The 23,780-nt window shown below is 40.7% G+C and overlaps 1 protein-coding gene across 1 annotated transcript in view; it reads left to right on the top strand.

Annotated features, from left to right (window-relative positions):
- The window catches only part of fbn3 (fibrillin 3), a 70,418-nt gene that overhangs the window by 25,726 nt on the left and 20,912 nt on the right, over positions 1-23,780 (top strand). Inside the window, exons 7-27 of the mRNA XM_086088769.1 lie at positions 3,214-3,411; positions 5,570-5,695; positions 8,859-8,984; positions 13,967-14,119; positions 14,289-14,540; positions 15,141-15,284; positions 15,462-15,581; positions 15,652-15,777; positions 16,589-16,711; positions 17,761-18,036; positions 18,112-18,165; positions 18,241-18,366; positions 18,561-18,686; positions 19,089-19,208; positions 20,815-20,952; positions 21,090-21,140; positions 21,219-21,344; positions 21,420-21,644; positions 22,657-22,782; positions 22,863-22,991; positions 23,099-23,224. Of these exons, the coding sequence (XP_085944895.1) occupies positions 3,214-3,411; positions 5,570-5,695; positions 8,859-8,984; positions 13,967-14,119; positions 14,289-14,540; positions 15,141-15,284; positions 15,462-15,581; positions 15,652-15,777; positions 16,589-16,711; positions 17,761-18,036; positions 18,112-18,165; positions 18,241-18,366; positions 18,561-18,686; positions 19,089-19,208; positions 20,815-20,952; positions 21,090-21,140; positions 21,219-21,344; positions 21,420-21,644; positions 22,657-22,782; positions 22,863-22,991; positions 23,099-23,224 (2,991 nt within the window). The remainder of the gene's footprint in view (positions 1-3,213; positions 3,412-5,569; positions 5,696-8,858; positions 8,985-13,966; positions 14,120-14,288; positions 14,541-15,140; positions 15,285-15,461; positions 15,582-15,651; positions 15,778-16,588; positions 16,712-17,760; positions 18,037-18,111; positions 18,166-18,240; positions 18,367-18,560; positions 18,687-19,088; positions 19,209-20,814; positions 20,953-21,089; positions 21,141-21,218; positions 21,345-21,419; positions 21,645-22,656; positions 22,783-22,862; positions 22,992-23,098; positions 23,225-23,780) is intronic.

The raw sequence follows: 23,780 nt of genomic DNA, 5'->3' as shown, positions 1-23,780 counted from the left end.
GAGCAATGGGCTTCCATAGATATGCTACCAATTGCTGTAAGGGAAAATTACAATGGGATATACTTTTGTTGGCTTTCACAGTGGCATAATAGTTACAACAGTCATGGAGTTGGAATGCTTTGCACAAAGCTTAACATGTAATTTATTCCAATCAAATGTAAAATGAGGCAGTTTTCTCGAAAAGAAAACACTACACCACACTGAATAATGGACTTTGCTTGTTATCAGTCGTTTTTTGCCATGTTTTTGTTGCTTTGCAGGGTACCATTGTGAGGGCACGCTCCCCCCTCCCAAATTAACTGTCAAAGCGGAGATGGATATTTTTTCTCTGCACAATGGCTTAGCTACAGACACAATGACATTTCTTGTTTCAAAGTACTGCACACAATGTGAATGAACGTTGGGTAGATGAAAGGGCCGATAAGTGTTTTAAGTTTATCCATGCTTCCTGTTTGAGTTCAATGCATCGCTGACGGCTTCTCTCATCTGATCCTCACTTTAGCACACAACATTACACTTCATGTAAGGAACGAAGATCTTTCCGGCTTGTTTATAATAGCGGTGATGCGAACCAGAAACAGTGCTATGGTTGGAGGAAACACACGTACGCACACATAAACAAATGTGCACATTAGAGTCATTTATTTATCAATGGGAAGAAACAAAGTGATGCAATCAGACTGCAAGACAAAACAGGTGTGTTACATTACATTTGGGCTAAAACCAAATGACCAGCTGTACAAAGTCTCGAAGACGACATCCGGTTTGAAATCACACACACGTGCTGACAGACAAACACACGCACACGCACAGCATTTTATTGGTTTGACTTGTTGACCTCCTTTCAATGTGAAGTCTGTATGAATGATAATACCTTCATTATAATTTTTTAAAAAGTTTCTTATCATTCCAATCTGCCTCTCGGGAGTTTTGGAAATGTCTACGGTATTATGAATGAGTCTGAAATAGATTTTTCCCCTTTTTTCTCTCGCCGCTTCTCTTTTGCTCCAATTAGTTGGGTCAGTGCCCGAGCGGCTCTTTATGATCCCGCAACTGGACAGCATTGATGGGAAAATGCTGAAGACTTTCGTTCCAGACAGAATAATTTTGTTCTCAATTTAACCTTGAGACAATTTTATAATGCTTTGCTCCAACATTCATCAGCGCTGCAAGCTTTCATGATCACTCACATTTTCTGGATATATGCAAAGGATCATAGCAGATTAAAATCACCAGCTATAACTGGCCGGCTAATTCTGAGTGATCAAGGTGAAAGTTCACCAGTTTATCAGCTGCCTGAAGCAAAACTTTGGGCCGGTTTGGAAAAGGCCTTTTGATAGTAAGTGTTAAATAAAAACCTGATGGGTGAGACATGGATGTTAAAAGTGGTGAGAGAAGGTCTGGAGATTATTTTGGACTAACAAAACACAAACGAGACAAAATTGCTTCCCCATGTTGGATTTCTCTCATGTCCTGAGATGCCTGAGCTTGTGCTGCCAAGCGTCCACTGAATTTACATACAGTACATCCAGATGGGACTGCAATGCACTTTATAATACCAAATATGCACAGAAAGGTAAACTAATGTATCACATTGAGGACACATGCTGTTTTTTTTTACTGCGTTGAGAAACAGACGTGTGTTTTTTAGTTTGTTCACCATTATCGTATAACTCGGAAACTATGTGCTTTCCTACACACACAAATGTCTGATTTATTATTTATACCTGCATGCATGTAAAGAAGAGATTATTTTTTAATTAAAGGCACACATCTGTAATTTGGCTGAACTTTCTTCCTTTCTTCTTTCATCCGAGTTAATAGTCCCAGCCCTCTTTTTCATCCTTTTGTTTCACCAAGTGAAGCATAACTGAGGAGGCAAGTGGCTTCGTTTAAAAGAGATGTGGTTGGAAATGTCCTTGAGCGAGCGATTGAACCCTGATATGTCATCAATGAGGATATTTTGAGACGACTTGATTGTCTTTATGTGTGTAGCCGGCCAGACTCTACTGGGATAGGCTTCGACTTCTGCATGGCCTTGAACCGGATAAGAGTTAAAGAACACGGATGTATGGCTTACATTAATAACAGTGAATCTTTTTTTTTCTTTTTTCTTTTTTTTTTTCTTTTTTTTTTTTAATGAAGTCCTACTGAAAGCCTCATGACAACAGGCTCAGTGGAGTATAAGAACCTTGGGAAGATCAAAAAGAGACCAGTCAGGAATTCCCAAAGTGGACTAAGACAAGACAGGTGGAAATAGAACTTAGCATGAGCCATGTTCACTTTGACCTACTTTCCCTTGTTATTTTATTTATTTCCCCCCGTACCATCTTTATGTTCCTCACATATGGGATCACTTTTCATGTAGCACCAGGAGCTGCTAAGAGCAATCAGTCTGTTGACTCCAACAGGACGCCACACTGATTTATCTCTCCATTTCGTTCTGTGGGTCACACCGGAGCAGGCGGATTTCTTTTCGACGCATTTCGCGAGCCAAACTGCTCGTTGATATTCACTGTTTCAATGGAGTTGCAAATCCATCTACAGTATGTGATTGAAAGGAAGAGCATTAGTATTGCTTGAGATCGCCTTGTCGCCACAGTTGATGCTATCCTGTCGAACAGGTATGCACATCTGTCTGACATTTGTCTATTGAAGCGCGCGCGCGTCTCTGGAAGCGTGTTGTCATTTTTTAATGAAAATTTAAATGAAAATGCATTGTCTCACTGTGGCATTCCGAGTGACTGATTATCATGAGGCTATGGTGATGTGATGCTGTTAGCTGACTATTGTGTCATATTTCATGTCGACGCGCCCATTGTTCACTTCCAGGTTGAAAAAGGTGATGGGATGTTTATACATCCATGTGTGACAGTCTCTCACATGACTGGTTAAGCTACCAGCACCAGTACTGTTCTTGTTAAGTCTTGGTGAAAGCTGCTACTTGTAAATGCTTCTTTCTTTCTTTTTGTCCAGCCATTGATTCAAAGCAATTTAAAACAATGAAAGTAAGGATTAGTTTCAACGTCAATGAGTCACGCTATTTAAACCGTGCTATGATGCTCGGCCAAATATCAATGACTCAACCTCAGTGTCTCCTAAAATAATCCTCCTCCACAGAACCAGATGTGGTCAGTGGACTGACTCAGAGTGTTATCATAATTCAATCAAATGTCCGCGATTAACCAATCGTTTCTGCTCTCGCCACAACAGATTACAGGACCGGGCCGTGTTTCACGCAGGTGAAAAACCAGTTGTGTCAGGGTCAGCTCAGTGGAATTGTGTGCACCAAGACACTATGCTGCGCCACCATTGGCCGAGCGTGGGGTCACCCCTGCGAGCAGTGCCCCGCCCAGCCGCACCCGTGCAGACGTGGCTTCATCCCCAACATCCGCACTGGAGCCTGCCAAGGTCAGATGTTCCTCACACATGCACACAGACACATGAGAGTGAGAGAGTGAGTGAGAGAGTGAGTGAATGAGTGAGAGAGTGAGTGAATGAGTGAGAGAGTGAGAGAGTGAGTGAATGAGTGAATGAGTGAATGAGTGAGTGAGTGAGAGAGTGAATGAGAGAGTGAGAGAGAGAGAGAGTGAGAGAGAGTGAGTGAGTGAGTGAGTGAGTGAGTGAGTGAGTGAGTGAGTGAGTGAGTGAGTGAGTGAGTGAGTGAGTGAGTGAGGGTGCGAGAGAGAGACTTCGAGTTACATCATACACGACCGACGTCGTTTCGACTTAACGGCGCCCACGCCTCGTCGTAGCACCTTCTTTTTTTGTTAATTTCCTACAGTAATCACGCCATTTTAAAGTTATTTAAAGTTGTGTAGTTGTTACCTCCAGCAACCGACATCCATCAGCAGGTCGGCTCGCCATCAGGCGCGTCACATTTCCATGTTTAGGTTGAATTAGCTCCGCGCTGCCGTCCATCAGCAATGAATGTCTGTGCGTAAACGCGAAATATTGGTTCCGGCTCTTCTGGGTCGTGCAAATATGTTTTTTAAAATTACTTTACAAAGTATTTTTATGTAAAAATTGACTTTAATGGGGAAATACGACTTAAGTCGAAATTCGCCAGCGTAGGGACGGAACTCTGCCGTAACTTGAGGACTCCCTGTAGAGCGATAGATATGTTTGGATTCGTAACTTAATATGACGTATTTCTGAAGAAATAAATCATATTTCCCGGAAAATAAATCAAATGTAAACAAAATAGTAAATGGAGAGGACTTATATTGCTCTTTATCTAAACCATATGTTGTCCAAATGTAATACAAATCCTAACATTCAATTATTTGAAAACGTATTTCACAGACAAAAAAAAAAAAAAGATTCCATCAGATGAGGATTAAAGTTTTGGAAAGGCTCAGCCCGCCCAGAATTATTTGCACTGAGGTATGCATGCGTCGGCCGAATATCAGCTTGTATCCTGCTGTAGGTTAAACAGATCCTTGTTTATTGCTCCTAATACATATGCTGAAGTCACCAAATCACCAGCGAGCCTTGAGTGATGTCTTACTGGAACCACTACAAAGCGCACATGACCATGAATCCAAATGTAAGGAGAGCACTCCAGGCTCCATGTTGGCTGCTACATGCTTGCTTTGTGTCTCGCACAGAAGAGCAGACAGTGTTATGTTCAAGTGGAGCAGAGGTTGAATGTGTTCAGGAGATTGAAAACAGCTTCTAAGAGTCTCTCAACTGCACGTGCTCAAGCGTTTTTTTTGGATTCTGAAGAGCGTCGAGGGGGAAATAAAACCACTTTATAAAAACGTGTATGCACGCCGTTACACTCATTTCCCAAGGAGCCCGCCTACTGACATATCAGCAATACTGGGAAAAGTGACTCAATGTGAATTCTGGGAAAACTTTACATTTAATAAAACGGTTTCCTGTTCAAACAAGCTCATCTTGCTGGAAGTTACGACACATTCTGCTAATACTTCGATTGTAAAATCTTTTAAAGGGGAAGTCAACCCCCCCCCCCCCCCCCAAAAAAAAATCTTGACAATAATATGTCCTATGGAGCCCATTTAGTCTAAATACAGTATTCTGGTTGTTGTTACATTTGTGAAATATGAGTTAAGCTACAAAATCCAGCGGCTTTTATAATATCAGAAGGCGGCCATTTTGCCACTTACTGTCGAGTGAAAATGACATCACAGTTGCCTAAGTCTCAAGTAACAACTAATCACAGCTCATCTAAAAGCAAACAAACAGGTGAGCTGTGATTCAACAACTGTGACTGAACAACTGTGATGTCATCTTCAGTCGACAGCAAGTGGCAAAATGGCTGCCCCCTGAGATGGACAAAAAAGGCTGGATTTTGCTGCTTAACTCATATTTCACTAACACAATATTAACCAGAATACCATATTTAGACTAGTGGGTCTGCGTAGAACATATGATTGTCAAGAAATGTTTAAGGTTGACTTCCCTCATAATAAGCCACAAAAATCGGACAAAATGGCCACCTGAAACACTTTCAGGATATGCGCTCGATATGCTTCATTACAGTAAATTAGTGTTGAATGTTTAGCCTTATATTGACTCGTTTTTTTCTCTCTTTTGTTGGTAGATGTGGATGAGTGTCAAGCTGTACCGGGTCTGTGTGCTGGTGGTAACTGCATCAACACTGTGGGATCGTACGAGTGCAAATGTCCCGCTGGCCACCGTCAGAGTGAAAAGAGCCACAAATGTGAAGGTGAGCCTGATCTGAATAGTAGCAATTTTACAATTGGGAAAGCTTTCCTGTGTGGAGTTTGCATGTTCTTCTCATGCTGGACTTTCTCCAGATTCATACCACATAAAAAAAAATTATAATAATAATAAAAAATAACATGCCTGTTAGGTTAAATGAAGAAGTCTCTAAATTGTCCAGGTGTGAATGCTTGTTTGGCCAGATTTTATGTGCCTTGAATCTAGGGTGTCTATTGAGGTTAAGCACTATTGAAAATGAATGGATTGATGTACTCTTAAAGAAGGTCATTGAATAGAATGTCGAGAATTAATTGAGAAGTTAAGAAGAAAACCATTTTTACTGTATGTTGTCAAGAATCCATGCCAATTTTGCTTTTGGATTAATCCTGATCTCATTAATTAGCTATAATGGTACAAGTGAAGTAAACACTTGGTTTACGATGGCCTTCTGTTTCTATGGCGGTGACATATTGAAATTTGAAAAATTCAAATTCTAGCCAGATTTTGCAAAAGCTCCTTACTGGCTGGCCAGAAAATTGGGCAGGCCTGCAAAATGTAATGAAATCCAGTGCATAAGAAAGTTTAAATTAAAATGACATGATTGCTTCTAAAATATTGGCTTCAGTAGCCAAAGAAGTGAAAGTCAAAAACAGCTCTCTAAAATCTACACCAATCCAAACTACAACCACAAAATAATTATATATTTATTTCACACTGGACATCATCATCTTCATCTATCATGTAAAAACGGAATATATGATACAGCGCTTTCATTTGATATGGTGATATTTTTGGCTAGCTCATGTTGTGGTTGTGGATGACTGTAAATAATGGTATATTTCCCACAATACAGTAGAAGAAACAAAAGGACAATTGTGACGGGACTTATCAGTCTTTAGGGATCTTCATGGTCTGAGTAGAAACAATCAGCACGGGTCATTTTGGGTCAGCTCGTCATGTTTCTGTGTGACTGAGGTTTTCAGGCCATTTAGATAAAGTGCACTTAAGATGTAAGATGTGGGCGTCTGATTGTTTTTGGCTCAACATGGCACCTGGTTTTTATGGTCTGCTTTTACTTGAGTCTGCGCTTGAACAGTTGTTGTTTTTTTTAAACCCGTCCTTCCATTTTCCCCTCGGTAAGTACAGTCTTTTGGCTGCCAACCAGCTGTTGCTTTCTGAACGGCATGTTTAAGTTACACACTTCCATTTCCCTCCCAGCTTCTTTACTGCCTTAGTATTTAGATGAGATGATTTGATGCATAATGGCAAAATTAAAGGTTTTTGCTTACATGTCTTACTTACATGTCCAGGTACATTTTGTGTGTGTGTGTGTGTGTGTGGTGAGGGGGAGGGGGGGATTTGTGATATCATCATCAGTGGGTGGAGTAGCCAACATAGTTACTCAAGTAAGAGTACCGTTACTTTATAATAATATGACCCAAGTGGACGTAAAAAGTATTTGTACAAATAATTACCTCAGTACTCAAAACTATACAAGTACTGAGTAACTGAGGAGTAACTTCTGATTTACTGAATGTATGAATGTTAAATAGACAAAAGGAAAAGAAGGAATGTGCAAATTCAATGCAAAAAATGTACGTTTCTCAAGTTCCAAGTGGAGTTTTGTTACTGTATTAAAAACATTTGGAAGCATTCAATCAGTCCTAAATGTCTCAGAGTAATTTAATTGAGATTCTGGTTGAACTAAGGAGTCTAGTTTGCGCCTTGCCATCTTAGTTATTTAATTACAACGTTTGCCTCAGCACTTTTCCCCATGTAGTGTAGATTACAGTAAATAGTCCTTGCAAAAAGGCACTGACACACAATTGTAAAGGGTAAACACATACAGACACATGCCATATGAACCACACGGGCACTTAAACTGTAATTATGCCCCACAGCGCTGCAGTAATTGCACATGCATATAAATAAGTGGCACACATCATAAAAATCTGATACGGCGCACAACTTCAGTTTGGGTTTCTCCGCATGAAGCAACAAGAACTCTTCAAGCCCAGCCCTGAGTGAATAAGAGTCATTTAATGTGGTGTCATAAAGCATACCACACATAGGTGGGCCCCCTCAGAACTGTGCTTTGGTGCTCTCGGAGGTCATTGCCGTTTCATTTGGGGTTTATTGAGTTCTTCTCTCTCACTATATGGGACTTTAATTGAATTAGCAGATGTATATTGGAAGAGTCTTGTGTTTGCAGCGCTAATCCCTCCTGAAGAATAAAGACATAATTGCTCGGATGACATCACGCACTGATTGTTGACTGGAAAAAGTGATTATTTGGTTGTGTTTAACAATGTTTTATGTTAGTGGAAATATGGCGGGGATTGAGTAGGCTTGTCCTTCTCGGCTCATCTCATTACTTCTTCAAAACTAACTTAGATTTAAGGGAGACACACAATATGGTACCATTCCATAAAAACGACTACACTTATTACACAAGTAGTTCAGATAATGTATGTATACTCTCTCTCTCTCTCTCTCTCTCTCTCTCTCTCTCTCTCTCTCTCTCTCTCTCTCTCTCTCTCTCTCTCTATATATATATATAGCTTTTGCATAATTGCCAGTCATTTTTGAATGCCCCCCCCCCATCGAAAAAAATTCAACAAACCAGAAGATTCGGTGCCTTGAATCAACCCTTGTGAATTACACAGACATCAAGAAGCAAGCATGATTAGTATTTTTTCATTGATATTGTAACAATAAGTTAAAGAGGAAGTCAACGTTAAACATTTCGTGACAATAATATGTTTCATATGACCTCACTAGTCTAAAGATGACATTCTGATTAATATTACATTCGTGGAATATGATTTACGCAGCAAAATCCAGCCATTTTTTTATGCATCTAAGGCGGCGGCCATTTTGCCACTTGCTGTCAACTGAAAATGACATCACAGCTGCTCAGGGCTCAGACAACGGACAACCACAACTCACCTGTTTTCTGAAGCAGAGCTGTGATTGGTTGTTACCTGAAATCTGAGCAACTGTGATGTCATTTTCAGTCGACAGCAAGTGGCAAAATGGCTGCCTTCTGATATTACTAGTGGGGCTGCATAGAACATATTATGGCCAAGAAAAATGTTTTGGGTTGACTTCCTCTTCAAAGACTTGTGCAATTATGCTACATTGCTAAAGAAACAAATGTGTTTCAGACGTTGATGAATGCAGCACCCTGCCCGGCGTGTGCGACGGAGGCGAGTGCACCAACACGGCTGGTAGTTACGTGTGCACCTGCCCACGAGGTTACATCTCCAGCACAGATGGCTCCAGATGCGTGGGTGAGTGTCGGCAAATGTCCGGACAACATTCCGACGCGCTTCCCATTCGTTCGTTGGCTGGCACATCCCAGCGGGCACGCGATGAGTCAGACTGGCCTGCAGACAAACACACTTTTGTGTACTCTTCGGCATCCACAGCATTCATTTACACATGGTGAGACACGGATACACAGCATACCTCACTGACGCGCCTCGTGAAACATTACCAGGTGTTAATGTATTCTTAAAGTCAATCACAGCAAACACAAACAGGTGTTCACTAAAAGATTAAATCCAGGCTGGAAAATACTCCATACTGCAGTCTTTGGCTGCCATGCAGCACCGCTATAGTTCAGGGGTGGCTCTTCAGTCCCTTTCCTGTGGCTCCCTGTGGATCTCCAAAAAATGGTGTAGAAATGATTCTTATTATTTGCTTTGTTTTTTATGTGCATATATTTACATATACATCAAATATTCTTTAAATGAATTAATTATTTAGAGTTAAAAATAAATAATTACATATTCAAAAAATGAGTCAAAATTTGTAAGTTGTCAGAAAGAGAGATGAAAGGTATAAAAAAAATTCTAATGATCTAAAAATGTCAAAAAATGACCCAATAGTGTGAGGAAAAACAGAAAATTACCACTGAATGTCCAATAAATTGCCCAAAAAAATGTCAGAGAATTCAATTTAAAAAAGGCAGAAGAAATTTTTTAAAAAGTAATGATAAAATGTCCAAAACCAAAATAAGAAATCTCCCCCAAATTGCCATAAAATGTTCACAAAATTGCCCCCCAAAAATGTCAAAAAATGTATATGAAAAAGGCAGAAAAATGTCAAAAATAGCCATAAAATGTACAAAAGGGAAAAAGAGAGGCAGAAAATGATCATATGTCCATAAAATTACCCAAAATGGCAGAAATTTGACAGAAAGGCAGAAAAGTCTCAAAATGTATGAAAACGAAGTCTGAAAACAATTATACACCAAAAAAATAGTACACACTAACTAACACAGTTTCGTTCATCACAATGTTCAAATGTTTTGCATCTCCAGACAGACAGATAAAATGGCTTTTTTGACAGAAAAGGTTGCTGACCCCCGCTATCATTGAACAATAACTCATGTCATCTGCCAGGCTCGTCCACATTTTTTCCCCCCGCACCAAACTTTTAAAATGTGACCTGTGCATCAGTGCATTGGCATGACCTAAACAACAGCGAGTCTTCTACACCTTAGTTCAACAGTCAAGTATTGAATATTTCCCCAAATTGGAAGCATAGGGCCATGAAAAACGCCTCAGAGATGTCCGCTTGAGTTGGTGATGAGTGAGTCACCCGACCTTGACTTGAACCTGCATCTTCTTTGTAAAGTCTACTCCAAACTCCAACTCCAAATATGATGCATATTCTTCGTGATATGGCTTAATTTCTTCATCTATCGTCTGAGGTCCATCCTAACATCGCTTCTTTTAAAAGATGGCCCGCATATCTCCATCTGTCTGACGGGAATTTAGAAAAAATAAACCGGTGCCAGACAAAAAACCCTGACATCCTCCCTCGGCCTTTGTCCCACTTCCAAGTTGGACCAGACAAGATGTGGAGGAGACAGATAAAGGAAGCCAGTCCCGCCAACGTATCGCATTGATATCGTCTCGGAATATTCCGAGCCTATAATCTGAGGTCCCACCTCCAAATTGGGCTGAGTTCAATGCCTGCTTGAATGGAAAAAAACACAGCATGAATTTATACTCTACTTCAAATTAGGGATGTGGGACTTTTTTTTCAGACAGATAGCACTAACTTTTGAATAGCCACCCATACCGATACTAAATTCCGATTCCACTAGTACTATTGATGCATAAGATTCCCACCCACTCCCAAAAACAAAACAAAAAACAATGACAGATACTTTTAAAGAGATATCTGTATATCACAATAGGTCTGCACAATATATCGAAAAAATGTCAATATCGTGATATTGGCCCATGCAATATGCATATCGCAAAGACATTTTGAACCTTTTTATGCTTTTATCTGAATTTGACCGGTCAGCCGCTAACTAAAATGTGCACCGCCATCCAATAGTTGAACATTATCATCCATTCCTGGGTTGTCTGGTCAGGTCATGCCTGTTTATATTTAATACAGAGTAGTGGTGGTGGTCTATGAGAAAGTTATGGTACAATGGACAAATCATGAAAAGAAAATAGAATCTAAAATGCTTCTTGTGCTATTTAGATCAAATTTCACATGTTATTGTGATTTTTATCCTCCTCACTTTTCTTTTTTGCAGAGAAACAACTCCCACACAATACTTCCGATTCACACCGTTCAAATTTCAACTTGCTTCAAAAATTCACGCCTTCCGGGGTATTTATTGTCTGATTCCACATGACTTACAGTATTCTCACAATTTCACTTTAAGTATCAGCTTTTTCCCATTTATTTTCAATAGGACTGACATTGGACTTTTTCTAAGTCCCACTTTTCACGCTCACTTCCATACATACAACTGGTCATCATTACCAGCTGTCTGGTACTGCTCAGTGGCGCACTTGGTAAAATGCGTTGGCTAGTAACCAGGAGGTAGCGGGATCAAATCCCACCTCTGACTGTACATTGCAAACGTATCAATTATGCTAAGTGATGATAGTTTAATTTTTCCATCTAAATGAATGAATGCTACTGCATGCCTAGGTGGCGCTATTGAGTGATTTTATTAAAATGTTTTGCATTTTTCCATTGGATATTATTAGTTCCACTTTTTCATCGAAATGAATGGAGGGTATTTTCAGATAAGACTTTTCCATATCAATTTGAACTTGCTTTGAAAATTCACGCCTCCCGGGTTCAAGTGTTTATTCATTTATCTTTCAACTACAATTAATACTTATGTAATTTTCACATCATTTATCTTTCAATTTACTTCAAAAGCATTCAGCTATTAGCATTCAGCTTAGCATTGAGCTATTAGCATTGAGCTATTAGCATTGAGCTATTAGCATTGAGCTATTAGCATTGAGCTATTAGCATTCAGCTATTAGCATTCAGCTATTAGCATTCAGCTCTCAGCATTCCCATGCAATTTCTACAGAAATTGCACTGAGTCTAGTTTCAGTTGTTATAGGGTTTGGGATGGGCAGCCTCTGTGACATAAGCAATATACATGTAAAATAAAAAATCAGATGGTTAAAGAATTCGTGACTTTTCCCAACCACCTTTCCCCATATAAGAAGGCCAATTTAAGAATTTATGGCTGCGGTCATGAGGCAAGGTGACTCGGTCCACGCTGATGTTTCACATGGATGCCGTGATAAAGGAGGCCGGCGGGGGCTGCCGGGAGGGCGTGACAGTAATCAGAGCCTAATGCCCTGTCACATGGTGGAAGCCGGGGGAAAAAGATCCGTCCAGTCAGTTAGGCTCTATAAACACCTCTCGTCAAATGAAAGCATATGCTGGCGTCGTGGCGCAACGCGAAACGCCGTCTGCTTCCAATTAAAAGCCTTCGTCATCCTCATCAGCAAATCCCACCGACGTCCTCCGGCTCGCTCCGCTCCGTCCTGTGGGATGTTCACAGGTTTTAACTCACATGTGTCGACTTTGTACACATTATGAAAGCAATGGGAATGCGTATCTGTATCAAATGCCCGCGCGTGTGTGCGTGGAATTCGAATATTCCCACACGCTCCAGAGCCCCACTAATGTTCAAATCTAATTGGCAAGAATTGCTCCACATGGAACTGATTAATTCCAGACTGCTGGCTCATTAGTGAGATAATGGACATGTGGGCCCCCTAACATGCACCCCTCCCCCTTTTTTCAATAACGCTTAACTTTTTCTTCTTGTCCTTTGGTGGACCGACACACAAACTGTACAGTATGAATGCTGCTTTCTTGCTAATAGCGAGAATTCCAGGAAATACCCACATTGTCCTTCCCACTCACTCTTGTCACTTACACTTTGAACTCCTGGCCCATTGACCGCAACCTGTCGAACTGTTACAAATAAGAGCCCGCCCCTTAGATGCTGGCAGTTTAGTCGAGACCCCAGGCAACCTTTCCCTACTGCCAACTCATAAAGAACTTCCTCCTAACCCACCATGGAGGGCGCAGGGGCATCTGTCTGCTTCTGTGCTGCTGTTTTCAGAGCAGCTATTACCTGGAAACTTTTCACGTGTCATACAGTGGCATGGCTGCCAGAAATACTTGTTTTATTAGCTGCGGTTTAACAACACAGTGCCCTCTGTTGAATCTCTAACCACACCAGCTAACATTTTTTGTTTGTTTTGTTTTTTGTACACTCCAGACATACTTTTGTACACCTGTAATCATAACCAGCAGAGGGTGAGGTCTTTAAGCAATTTGATGTACTTTTAAGTGTAAGCTGTATCTAAACATTGCATTATATTGTTGAATTGCGTTGACAGAATATGGACATTTAGTTCACGTTTAAAGATCCTGTAAAGCATAGGTGTCAAAATCCGGTCCTCGAGGGCTCGGGTCCTGCAGGTTTTGGATGTTTCCCTTCTCCAACACAGCTAATATATGATCAGCTCATCAGCAAGCTCTGCATAAGCCTGATAACAATCCTGCTGATTGGAATCAGCTTGAGTTGGAAGAGGGAAACCTCCAAAACCTGCAGGACTGCGGCCCTCGAGGACTGGAGTTTGACACCTATGCAGTGTAAAGGGACAGAAATTAGTTTCTAAATAAATTATACATGTTTGAAGATTATTGCTGAAAACATGTGCAAAGACTGAGTACTTAAGGGTTTTTATGATTTTGTTGTGGGCGTGGCTAAAAGGTGACCCAGTGACAATTCAGAGCGCCTCGTTGTCTGCTATGAGTGTGCGCAGCTCATGCAGATGAAGCAACAAGAGCGAGAAGGATAACATCTTTAAAAAAACAAAAGTTTTTTGTTTTGTTTTATTCACACTGTCCATGTATACTACTGTGCATATATAATGATATGAAACTGTCAATATGTCCAATTCTATTGCAGACCAGCGTGGGGGCACGTGTTTCTCCGCACTGGCGAACGGTAGATGTGCTGCCGAGCTGACTGGCCAGTACACCAAGATGCAATGTTGCTGTGACACCGGCCGCTGTTGGGCTTTGGGACAGATTCCCGAGATGTGCCCTGTGAGGGGGTCTGGTGAGTGCAAAGACGCATATTAACATTAACGTACATTACAAACACTCGACATCTTTTACATTCCATTTAAAATGGAAAATGTACACAGCATTGGGAGCCCCAATGAGCCAAAAGCATGTTCATGAATTTAGGCTTACAGTATTTACCTTCTCCCTTCTATATCTCCTAGACGAGTTCCGTCGTTTGTGTATTGTGGGCGTTCCTCAGGGACACGGCCTCCCCAACGTCTACCCCAATGGATACTTCCCAAACAACAATGGCTACGGGCCCAAGTTTCCCAGTCTCCCTAATGGAAACGGGGGTAATGGAGGCTCTTTCGGAGGCAATGGCGGAAGCTTCGGTGGGAACGGAGGAAGCTTTGGCGGCAATGGAGGAGGCTTTGGAGGGAACGGAGGAGGTCTTATGACCCATCACCAAATAGGTGAGTTGCACTAGTTTTTGCTATGTTGTTTCAGATACTCAGGCATCTTAAAAATGTGCATTGGAAAATATAGCTTGAATTATAAATAAAGAAAGTTAAATCTTTATTTATATGCTAATTTCTCCAATTACTGTAACAAGGTTGGAAGTTGCAATTTAGCGCTAATGCTCATGCTAGCTGTGTTAGCTACTTTCTTACATGTGGTAATGTATTTTTGCTGATATATTAGTAACATGGCATTTGTTTGAGCGACATGCTCCATTACAGTTAAAAACATTGGAAAAATATAAACATGATGAAATATGAAAGTACCTTAGATCTACCCATGGGCAAAGCAATTAGCATGATCATGTCATTTTTTATGAGTCATGTAGCTCACTTTTTTCCCCCTTTCTCTTTGGCTAACAACATTTTACTAATAGGGTTTTGTGTATGTTGAGACAACTTTCAGTGAATGTTTATGTATTTTATGTATTGATTATCACAAATATGACGGGGGACAGAAAATGGCCTCCCATTCTGGAATGACCCTTGTTCTTTTTCAGCTCTAAATGATCCATTTTTGCTGTATTTTTCTGATTCTGTGTTGTGTCTGGGCAGGTACCGTCACTGTGAACGACACCATCGACATCTGCAAGCACTTCACCAATCTGTGTCTGAATGGACGCTGCATTCCCACACCCACAAGCTATCGCTGTGAGTGCAACATGGGCTACAAGCAGGACGTACGCGGGGAATGCATTGGTAAGTAACATGCCCACTCCGCCATCATTTATCCGCCTCTCTCCCCCCATGCATAGTGTTCACACCGCGGCATTGTACTGCCACCTTCTGTCAGTTTCTGTAACGGACAATACATGACTTATATATATATATATATATATATATAGTTATTTAGTTTGCTTTATCTTGTCATTGTAGATGTTGATGAATGTGTGAGTAATCCATGCATCAACGGCGACTGTGTCAACACACCGGGGTCGTATCACTGCAAGTGTCATGAGGGTTACCAGGGAACACCCACCAAGCAAGCTTGTATAGGTATGTGAGAAGAAAAAAAAACGTAATTCTACTTTAAATACATGTTGATGATTTTATTTTGTCTGTGTAGATATTGACGAGTGTATTGTCAATGGGGTGATGTGTCGCAATGGTCGCTGTGTTAACACTGAGGGAAGCTTCCAGTGCATCTGCAATGCTGGTTTTGAACTCACACCTGACGGCAAGAACTGCATTGGTAAGGAGGCAAAAACAACCATCAACTTAAATCTTCGTAGAATACATGTTAAATAGTGTAAGTGGATATTTCAAGCCTATTAAATATTACATTTAATTCAATTTCCACTCTTAAAAACAAATAGAACAAGCAAAAAACAAACAAACAAACAGACAGGCATACCAGTGTTTTCATGTGTTTGACTGGTGTCTTGGGTTGGGTTCCGCTGTTGTAAACTGTCTAGAGTGAGCGAACAAGGAAGTCTCGCCGGCTTGCATGGAGAACTCCAGCAATGGATGATTATCTTGTCCACTGTCATCACAACTTGCGACTTTAGTTGCTCGACAACAAGTCGTGGTGACAGTGGACAAGATAGTCGTCCATTGCTATCACCCCCTCAATTGAATAACATTTCATCCTGACAGAGCGTGTGCAGCATGAAATTAATAAATGTGAGAGGAGAGCGTTTCAATTTATTGATTGATGTAATTCTATTTATATATTTATTTTTTATATTTATTTAAAAATACATTTTTATTAGATTTTTTTACTTTTTGAATCTCGTTTTTCATTTTGGTATTTTTTTAAAACTTTTATTTATTTATGGATACATATTTATATATGTTTTGTTGTTTTTCTTTCCATTTATATAATTTTTTGTAAATTAAATTTTGAATTATATTTTTATATCCGTTTTTATTTTCACTTCTAGTCATTTATTTATTCATTATTTTATTTATTCATTTTTTAATTTATTTTTAATTTTGGCAGTTTTGGTCCTCCATAAGTTCTTTGTCTTCTTAACTTGCTTTGTGTTCTTCTCCCCCTCCAGATCACGATGAATGTGCCACCACCAACATGTGTCTGAATGGCATGTGCATCAATGAGGATGGCAGCTTCAAGTGCATCTGCAAGCCTGGCTTTGCTCTAGCACCAAATGGACGCTACTGCACTGGTATGTTAATGCCTTTTTGAGATTGAGAAAAGTGGAGCCCTTAAATAAATGATGAGACTGAGAATGATACATTCAGTTTAGAATAAAATGCAAACTGTCAGATACATTGATCAGCCAAAACATTAGGTATGTCTTGACATATAGGACAAAAGCACTGGAATGTTTTTTGTTTTGTTTTTAATGTACATCATGTGGAGTTAATATTTATCCAACATCATGACAAAAAACAATACATATTCAGCAGGGATGCTGTTTATTAAATTGATATACACAGGTGGAAGGTCAGCTTTTGTAATTGATCCATTCCGAGAAGTCTGACTATAATGCAATTGTAGGAAAACTGAAGCAATATTTCCCATTGGAAATTATGTAAATTAAATTAATCTGTTCCAGACAACCAAATATGTTAACATAAAATTGTGGAATATAATTATAGTTCCACATACAGAAAAAAATGTGAAATAAATATAAGTGACAAATCAAATTAATAAATTAACTTTTAATGAAGCCTCTTGATGGTGAAGCAGGAGATGTTATAGTTGGGGAAAAATCGAACCATTTTCTTACTTAGCTGAGTTCTATGATGCCTCTCACCTTCTTTATCAAGATCACTTGGAACTTTCTTTGTCCCCAGGGTGGCTTATTGAACAACAGTCACATTAAATGAATTAGCACAAAGATGTTCTGAAATGTGCAGGGTGACTCTTACTCAACAATAAAAACACTCAATAAAGTTGTGCGTGATGATTCCAGGAAAGAGTGGCTCAGTTCCACGGGCATGCGGATGAGTTTGGTACAGAACATTTTCAACTTTTTGAAAGCCAAGTGGATGCACGAAGACTGGGATGAATACAAAAATAGTCAAAAACAAAATTGTACAATTAGAAAATGAAAAAAAAAATGCAGATATTATTTTGGACCACCTCGCTGGGCCTCTGAAGCAAAATCTGATCGGTTAAAGAAACAGTCCTGATGACAATTGCGATTTAATTGGCCATTTAAAAGCATAGAACCTGAAAATTGTGCTTGACATTCCCTGTTTCCAACAGACATCGACGAGTGCCTGACACCTGGAATTTGCATGAACGGCCGCTGCATCAACTCGGAGGGCTCCTTCCGCTGTGAGTGCCCACCAGGCCTGGCCATTGATGTAGATGGGAGAGTGTGCGTGGACACGCACATGAGGACCACCTGTTACGGCGCCATAAAGATGGGCACGTGCTCGCGGCCCTTCCCCGGAGCGGTGACTAAATCGGAGTGCTGTTGTGCCAATGCTGAACATGGATTTGGAGAACCCTGCCACCCATGTCCCTCCCGGAACTCAGGTAGACCCTCAAGAGGTTTCCTTTTCACCATGTGTTGAAAAACAATGTCAATTTCAATTGAATGTGCTTTTTTAGCCGAGTTCCAGGCTGTGTGCAGCAGTGGTATCGGCATCACAGCTGACGGGAGAGGTCAGTAAAGTCATGCTTAAGAAACACTTTCCTGCTTCAGTGACCGTAAAACAATTTTTATCAACTTACTCCCAGACATCAATGAGTGCGCTCTGGACCCGGACATTTGTCAGAACGGCATTTGTGAGAATCTGAGGGGAAGTTACCGCTGCATCTGTAACATCGGCTATGAGTCAGACACCAGCGGCAAGAATTGCGTTGGTGAGTCTATTTTATATATATTTTTTATGTGTCATAACACGTCAAAGTGAGACTTTTTAGACCACCAACTGTGCTGAGGCGTGTATATTTTTAGACTGAATATAAATCGTAATGTTTTGCTCAAATTCGTTTGCCACGTTCATCTTCAAATGAGATTTGTTGTGCAGTATACAGTATCTTACGCTCTTTTTCAGACATCAATGAGTGTCTGGTCAACCGGCAGCTTTGTGACAACGGCCTGTGCAGAAACACTCCTGGCTCGTATACATGTTCCTGCCCCAAAGGTTTTGTCTTTAAGCCAGACTCGGAGACATGTGAAGGTGAACACGCACACACACACACCCCTACTCACACACACACACACACACACCCCTACTCACACACACACACACACACACACACACACACACACACACACACACACACACACACACACACACACACACACACACACACACACACACACACACACACACACACACACACACACACACACACACACACACACACACACACACACACACACACACACACACACACACACACACACACACACACACACACACACACACACACACACACACACACACACGCACACACGCACGCGCGCAACCTCAATTCCATCTGTTTTTGATTAAGGTCATAATGAGGTGACCTACTTTCCACAAATATGTCGATCTGCATCCTTGACCTCAGGTGTGTTTCTTTGTTGTGTGTTCCAGATATCAATGAATGCGAGTCCAGTCCGTGCGTCAATGGGGTCTGTCGAAACGTGATTGGGTCTTTCAATTGTGAGTGCACTCATGGGAGCAAGCTGGACTCTACAAACACCATCTGCGTGGGTAAGGCATCCCACCCCCAAAAGGGTCTCACAAAACAAAGTGTTGTGCTTTTTAAAATGGACAAATGGGCCCCCCAAAAAGGTCAAATGCCATCGTTTTTTTAAGATTTTGAACTGTGTACTTTTTTTTTTTACTGGCATACACCCGAAAGTCATACATCGAACATATTAGACAGGGAATTTCCTAAAAACCTAGACAAGATCAGTGTAATAACACAAGTGTAATTTTGCACAAATTTAATATTTGAAATGTACTCCATTAATTTATGCATTGATACACGCAGTTCTTTCTTAAGGTGTTCTGAAAAGCGTTTTGGACATGTAAGCATAGTGTAGAAATGTTTAAAAATATGACATCATTTCAAAGGCTATTTTTTTGGCAATGAATTTCTTTATTGTTGTTAACATTTTGAAAAGTAGGTCACAATTTAGTGACAATAGTGCCAAAATCCTGGCTTGACAACAATTGAGCCACTGCTCTAAAGTTTACTACTATTATTATACTATATATATTTTTTCCTTGGCTTTAACTGCTTGAGAATATAGCTGTACATTTTTGGGCCTGGAAAAAAAGTTCAGTTACCTGGCAATCTATTAATTAGCCCTATAGGGAACATCAGTGTTGATTTCTGGTGATTTATTGACTTCATATTTGCATGCAAAGCCGCAGTGTATCAGCTGCACAGTGTGTTACATTATGCAGTCAGCCAAAGCTACAAGTTGACATGTACTACATTTTCTCTGCTATTAATAGTCTTTGCCTGTTTGGAGGTTTTGTTACTTTTGGAAAATTGCTTGCTGTTGCTGGAAGCGGATGGTATAATAAGTCATCGAATAAATACTAAGATTTGCATGAGCAACCACTGTCAGAGAGCTATAAATGCTGCTGCCTTTGGTTCATATCTGCTTTTAATTTGAGGGATCATCACTCACTCGGAAAAATGAAGTGGAAAGTAAATTGCAGTTTGCTGTTTGGGTGGTCTTGTGAGAAAAAGTCACAGCAATAGTGACGCAATGAAGAAAGTCTATCCATCCATCCATCCATTCATCCATCGAGCTAGCTAGCTATCGGCAATTCAATTCAGTGAAAGTAAGCTCTTCGCTCATTGAAAAGCATTGGACTTCGGATTGTTGTTATTTGATTTGTGAGGATTATTTTCATTTCAAAATGTGATGAAATGTTGTTGGTTTGTATGCTAGTCAGTGCCACTGGCAAAAGGCAGCAATACACTACGCCCTTTGTTTTCACCATGTAAAAGAAGCATTTTCATTGCGTTGCATTGTGGAAATATCCGAAATGCCCGGATGTTCGGAATTGTCAATTGCTAGCTAGCTAGCTCCAGCTAATCTAGCTATCTAACTACAGTAGCTGTCTACGGTATCTGTCTGCCTGACTGTATACTATATTGAGTTTTGTACTGTATTGGCTGCTGAGGAAATCCTTAGATGCTATATGAATGACTATGTGTGCAGTATACAATAGGTATAATGTGTTGGATATGCTTAAGCATCAGAATTAGTGAATGTCAAACATAGGTCCACCAAGTTTTGTTGAAATTAGAGGGTAGCCCTATTCACGCTTCAGGTGTTTTGCTTTGCCCCCACAGATAGCATGAAAAGCACTTGTTGGCTGACAATACAGGACAGCCGCTGTGAGGTAAACATCAACGGGGCCACACTCAAGTCTGAGTGCTGCTCTACTTTGGGAGCAGCCTGGGGAAGCCCCTGTGAACCCTGCGAGATTGGTCAGTGAATACATTCATTGTGCGAGATCTTATAAAGTGGATAGTTGCTACTTAGATGAATATTGTGTTCTGTAGAGCAGTATAAACTCGAAATAATGCTTAGAGGACCAAATCTGTATGATTTGCACTTTTATTAGACACCGCCTGTTCACGTGGATTCGCACGCATGAAGGGCCTTGTCTGTGAAGGTAAGAGCAACGGACCACCCATTCAATAATCAACTGACCTACATACCCTAAAATGGACCTCAATATTGTTCCCTATAGACATTAATGAGTGTGAGGTGTTCCCTGGAGTGTGCACCAATGGGCGTTGTGTGAACTCGCAGGGCTCCTTCCGCTGCGAGTGTGCCGAGGGACTCACTTTGGACAGTACTGGGCGCACATGCGTGGGTAAGAGGATACACATGGGAAGAGAGCCACGAAAGCAAAAATCCTAACGTAACCACCACATTTTTCTCTCGTAAGATATGCGCAGCGAGCAGTGCTACATGAAGTGGCACGAGGATGAGTGTGGCGAGCCTCTGCCTGGCCGCTACCGAGTGGACATGTGCTGCTGCTCCGTGGGCTCCGCCTGGGGTGTGGACTGTGAAGAGTGTCCCAAACCCAGCTCGTCTGAGTACAGGGCCATCTGTCCAAGAGGACCTGGTTTTGCTAACAGGGACATCCTGACTGGCAGGCCCTTCTACAAAGGTAGATTTAGAACCTTTTTTAGTCATAGTCACTAAAGGCTTGTGCAGTTTATGGGGCACCGTTACTAGGGTGACCAGATTTTCAAAATTAAAAACCCGGGACACTACAATTTAATTGGCAATCAAATATACAATAAATTCTCACTAGGAACTATTTATAACAAATATAATCGCTAACTATTGCTAAATGCTAACGTGGTTGACAGTTCAACAGCGCTAAACAAGGTCTGACAGGTGACCGCAGCATTAAAATAGTAGGACTACATTTCCCATGATTCTTAGAAACACAAGCAGGAAGTAGTTCTAGTTCCGGTATGACAAAAACATGCCTGCAAGCAATTAGATGCAGGTGAGGATGAGAAAACAAACGTGAATATGAAAGTAAATGAGAATTAATTTAACAATTACATTCCTTTTTGATTGGTTTATCATATGAATCGCTATGACAACTTTGTGCTTGACATACACAAAGCCCAAACAAATTACTTGCTAAATTGACTAAAAAAAAAAGTTGCCGGTACGGGACCTGTGTAAAAGTGGGAAAAACAATGGACTGGTGAAACGAGACACAGACCTCAAAACGGGACTGTCCCGTTTAAATCGCGACGTCTTGTCACCCTAAACGTATTGCTGTTTAAGACTCAGTTCTTCATGACAGCCAATTTTGATAGTAGTTCTACCATTTTTATTCAAACAAATTTTCTGATGATCAGTCAAACTGGTGATAATTTTTCCCCCGTACTTTCTAAGTAATGCTACTAAGTAGGGTTTTCGGGGTTGTGTTTAGGCTTCTAAAATACTAGGATACACACGCTTGCCGATATTGGTGGGCTTTTATAATGTTATCATAATAATAACACAGTGATTCCAAAAGGGCCATCGCACTTCCTGGTTTTCGAGCCGTAATGAAAATGTTCAGGTGAAAGTATGTAGTATTTTATTACAGCTGTGCTTGTTCCCTGTTGTGTTCTAAACTAAATGCTGGATCTGTGTATGCATTTTTTTTCCCACAGATGTGAATGAGTGCAAGGTCTTCAATGGTCTGTGTACTCACGGAACTTGCCGGAATACCATCGGAAGTTTCAAGTGTCGCTGCAACAGCGGCTTTGCTCTGACGGCCGAGGAGAGAAATTGCACAGGTACACGAAGACGAAGGAATAAATGTATTATCGGAACGATACAAGGTATTCAGCTCCGTTTGATTCTGTTTGTAAATTAGACATCGACGAATGCCGCATCTCCCCGGACCTGTGTGGTCATGGTACATGTGTCAACACTCCTGGCAGCTTTGAGTGTGAATGCTTTGACGGTTACGAGAGCGGCTTCATGATGATGAAGAATTGCATGGGTAAGTCACATACGTAAGCAATACGGTCTCTTTGCTTTCTTTTGATGAAGAAACAGACATTTTAATTAATTTTCTTCTCCTCCCCTCGTCTTCCTGACGGTTGGCAGACATTGACGAGTGCGAGCGAAACCCCCTGCTGTGTCGCGGCGGCACCTGTCTCAACACTGAAGGCAGTTACGAGTGTGAATGTCCCCCAGGACACTCGCTCAGTTCGGATGGATCGGCTTGTGAAGGTATGACACGAAAATATCCCTTTGGAGGGCTTTAAGGTCAATATTGGGAATGGAGAATATTTTTTGCATATGTTCTCTGTTGGCCTTGGACCCTTACAGCACCCTGCTTATAGTTATACCAACCCGATTTAATGAAGTCCAATACAAGAGCTGTAGCAAAATTAATATCTTTACATAACTGGAGGCTTGACCCTCACCTAGACGATGTCACAAAAGATTCTGGATTTAAACCAACATTTTACAATGTTCTTTCTTGGCCTCTTTGCGGGAATCGTTCGCAAAGTTTTTGCGGTAAGCATCCAAAAATAAACAATGACAACACGGCTGACCTTGACTGGGGGTAATAAAGCTCAATTTTGATTGACGATGTTTGCAATTTCAATGGTGAAAGAACAAAACAAAATAAAAAACGTTTTCCTCCAATTGCATTTTGTTTAACTCACAACATGCCATTACGTGGAACTGGCGAGCATAAAAATATAGTAATGTCCTAGAGTAGCTTTCTGATATTATGGTTACAGATTTAAATGTGCATCTTTCAGATGTTGCTTCTGTA

Source organism: Leptonotus elevatus, chromosome 11 (genome assembly GCF_054856555.1).
Source record: "Leptonotus elevatus isolate MCC_2025b chromosome 11, RoL_Lele_1.0, whole genome shotgun sequence".
In the NCBI taxonomy this organism is placed as follows: domain Eukaryota; kingdom Metazoa; phylum Chordata; class Actinopteri; order Syngnathiformes; family Syngnathidae; genus Leptonotus; species Leptonotus elevatus.
This window is presented reverse-complemented; position numbering and strand designations above follow the sequence as displayed.